At 41.5% G+C, this 3,458-nt stretch overlaps 1 protein-coding gene across 1 annotated transcript; it reads left to right on the forward strand.

Moving 5' to 3' along the window:
- Nucleotides 1-731: 731 nt before the first annotated feature.
- On the forward strand, nucleotides 732-2,714 carry LOC121965726 (forkhead box protein K1-like; the record flags this gene model as incomplete). Its single annotated transcript, XM_042515849.1, has 4 exons — nucleotides 732-925; nucleotides 1,266-1,438; nucleotides 1,533-1,778; nucleotides 2,541-2,714. Coding segments are annotated over 4 exons (787 nt in total), but the record flags the coding sequence as incomplete, so codon positions are not given.
- Between the last annotated feature and the right edge of the window lie 744 nt (nucleotides 2,715-3,458).

A 3,458-nucleotide genomic window follows, 5' to 3' on the forward strand; every position in this document is an offset into this window, starting at 1 on the left:
GGTTGGTACCAATGCATGCTGTCATCTAGTTAGGGCCCGAGCACCAACTGCAGGTTGGTCAGTGAAGGCCCTCTTGAAACTGAAGGAATTTTTAGGGCCCGAGCAACAACTGCAGGTGGTCACGAAGGCCCTAACGGAATTCAAGGAATTCTTTTTCTTTTTCTTCCTAAAAGTAAATTTCGTTTTTTGAGGCCCTAAGAATGCTCAAAAACTCCAGAAATTTTGCACACTTATAAGGTCTGGTGAAAAAAATGTATATTTTAGGTGTCTCAGTGCCAAATCTTTAAAAATGGCTCAGTAGCACCCCCTACAAAATTTGTATGAAACAGCCCCCGCCACAAGTTTCACCTACATCTAAAAATAAACACTATGGCATGCCCTAACATTGTTAGAAATGTCATGCTTTTCTCAAAAAGTGCACAATTATTGTGGTTAACCAATGCACAAATAGTTTACTTAAGCTTCTAATGAATTTTTAATATTAGACAAATATATATATTTTCTGTGAAATTCCAAGTTTTTAATGATTCTCCGGCTAAAAACTACTCCTGTGGGTTGGGCCTGAAAAGAAAACTAACAGTCATATAGCTACAGCTACTTTCAACAATTTCAGAATAAAAGAAAGAAATTGTGTCCTGACAACATTTGTTCTTTTGACAGTCCTTGACCATGTGATAAATTCCTTGATGTGTGAAACTGACAAAATATGGATTTACTTTGCATCCCTCCAGAACTCAATCAGGCACAACCTGTCTCTTAACCGCTACTTTCTGAAAGTGGCACGCTCTCAGGACGAGCCTGGCAAAGGGAGTTTCTGGCGTGTGGATTCTGCTTCTGAGAGCAAGTTGGTGGAGCAGGCCTTCAGGAAAAGACGACAAAGAGGGGTGGCTTGCTTCAGAACACCATTCGGACCCCTCTCTTCTAGGTAAGTGGGTCACCTGTGGCCTTCAGCTGCATGGGCGTACACACGCACGCACGCACACACACACACACACACACACACACACAGACTGTCGGTCACACTCAAACTCATGCTGCTTCTGTTTTGACTTTGTTAACCCTTTCTCCCCTCTCTCTGCTTCTGCTCCTGGCTATCATTTGATTGGATAGGACAAAGTAAGTCTCCTTTCTAGGTTAATATATTCAGCAGAAGGCACTGGCAGTGAAGGAGCTCTGTGTGTTAGTAAAGGCCTCTTGATGTATTTACTGATTTTTTTTTGGTCTCTGTCCTTTTGTTCTTTTCCCCTTTGTTGCTTCTTTCCCAGGAGTGCTCCTGCATCCCCGACACACCAGGGACTCCTTTCTCCTCCATCCAGCGGGCTGCAGACTCCTGAATGTCTGAGCAGAGAGGGCTCCCCTATCTCCCATGACCACCATGAACAGCTGGCTAACAAACTGGCATCTGTACCTGAGTATAGGTACTCTCAGAGTGCCCCAGGTGAGCCCACACAGAATACATTCAAGACACGCACAAAGGCTTTCAGGTACACTACCAAACAGCTAAACTCTTGTTTGCGTCTGTCTCTGTGTAGGCTCTCCAGTCAGTGGTCAGCATGTCATCATGGCTGCACCCCCTCATCCCTCAGGCCCAGGGAAAGCCCTTGCTTTAGTGCCAGGTGGTGGCGGCCAAGTCCAGCCCATCCACATGCTCCAGAACCCGACTCAGTCCTCTGTCACCATGGTGCGGGTGGTCACCAGCACCCCTCTAACTTCCAGCCATCCGAATGGGTACAGTGCTCCCTCTGTTGGAGGAGCAGAGGGCAACAGTGAGCTCAGAGGTACAGCCATGAGAAGTGCTCTGTTTGTATGTATTATGGTGATGCATTAATACCCGATAATTACGTAAGTTGGTGAGATCATCTTCTGTTTTAACTATTTAAAGCTATTGTGGGGTTGTCATATGTCTTTTCTATTTTCTGCCATATTGTGGAGATATTCAAAACAGCATATTTGCTTTCAGCTCCCACACATTTTATTTGCGGTGTGTTAGACGTTTGGCTACATTCAAGCATTCACATGTTCATTTTGAAATGCATGATTGAACTCTGAAGGGGCCACAGCAAACTGACAGTTTGGATGCCTGTTAGTTTAGTATATATTACACTTTGCATTATAACTATCAAAAATAGATCTAAGCCGGGCTTTCTCAAAGTCTGGACTGTTGCAGATAGTTTAAACAAACACAAACAAACAAAACAAATGGTACTCAAGTAAAAGGTATTGTTACTTTGTATTGTTTCTACAAATAGAAGTAAAAGTAGTCATATAAATAACTACATGAGTTAGAGTAAAGTGTATCTTGTAAAAAAAACCTTTATATAACGTTATGTTCATCTGTGTCAAATGTGTCCCCACTTTATGTCTATGTAGGCCGACAATTTGGATGACACAATAAATGACAAAACAAAAAAATTTAAGCAGATTTTCTGATAAATGTTCTTTATCTTCAAGTTTATTTTTTGGCAGAGTATTATATGCTTCCACAAGCATTTAGTTGGTTTTGCTTTTACATGTTTGAATTGGGTTTGTGTTTCTATCAGAAGCCCAGCTGAGCAGAGAGCGAGTGATCCAGACTGTGGACAGTGCGGTGCAGGGCGGCGATGGTCGAAACCTGGCCCTTGGTTTGCATCAACTTCCTGTTCGTCCTGTTACCCAGAATGGCAAACACACCACTGCTGCTGTTGCCACAGCAACCAGCCTTGCTAATGCATCTGGTAAGATTTTTCAGTAATCACTGTCTTACACAATGACCAGTCACGATGATAAATATAGGCTGATGTTTTTGCTTAAGAAGACAAGGATTGAAAATATACTAGTGGTGTGCAGTCTGCATACATGCAGTAGATTAAAGGGACAGTTCACCCCAAAATCAAAAATACTTATTTTTCGTCTTGCTTTTAGTGCAATTTATTAGTCTACATAGATTGTATTGGTTGTATTGTTGACATTGTTGTGAACAGTTTCGTGTGTGTGTGCGTGTGTGTGTGGTGGGGGAAAGCAGTGACATTTGCTGGGTACCACAGAGGAGGATTTTGCACTTATTGCAAAAACAGTAAGCAGTACAATAAGCAGCACAGTAAGTGAGGAGACATTGACAGCAAGGCCAGCACAGCCAGTAGCCTTCTAAATGTAGAAGTCATTGTGCAGTTTATTTTATTTTATTTTTTTGCTATTTGATGTTTTGGATGAATATTCCTGCTGCATTAATGTGTATGTCTCGTATTATTTAAGATCATGTGTTTGTGGCATAGCTGTCCTGTGAGAACCATGCATCTTTACAAGAGATTTTAAAGACTTTATTTAGCTTCAGTACATGTAGGAATACTTCATTCTTCAGTTTATCACATATATTCTCCAGCCAATATTCAACATCAACACATCTGTATATACCAAATTTTCACCTTTTTATACTTTGATTGTACAAAACCTGTCAGACAAATGTAGTGCATTAAAAGTTA

The sequence above is a fragment of the Plectropomus leopardus genome, unplaced genomic scaffold, assembly GCF_008729295.1.
Source record: "Plectropomus leopardus isolate mb unplaced genomic scaffold, YSFRI_Pleo_2.0 unplaced_scaffold21339, whole genome shotgun sequence".
Taxonomy (NCBI): Eukaryota; Metazoa; Chordata; class Actinopteri; order Perciformes; family Serranidae; genus Plectropomus; species Plectropomus leopardus.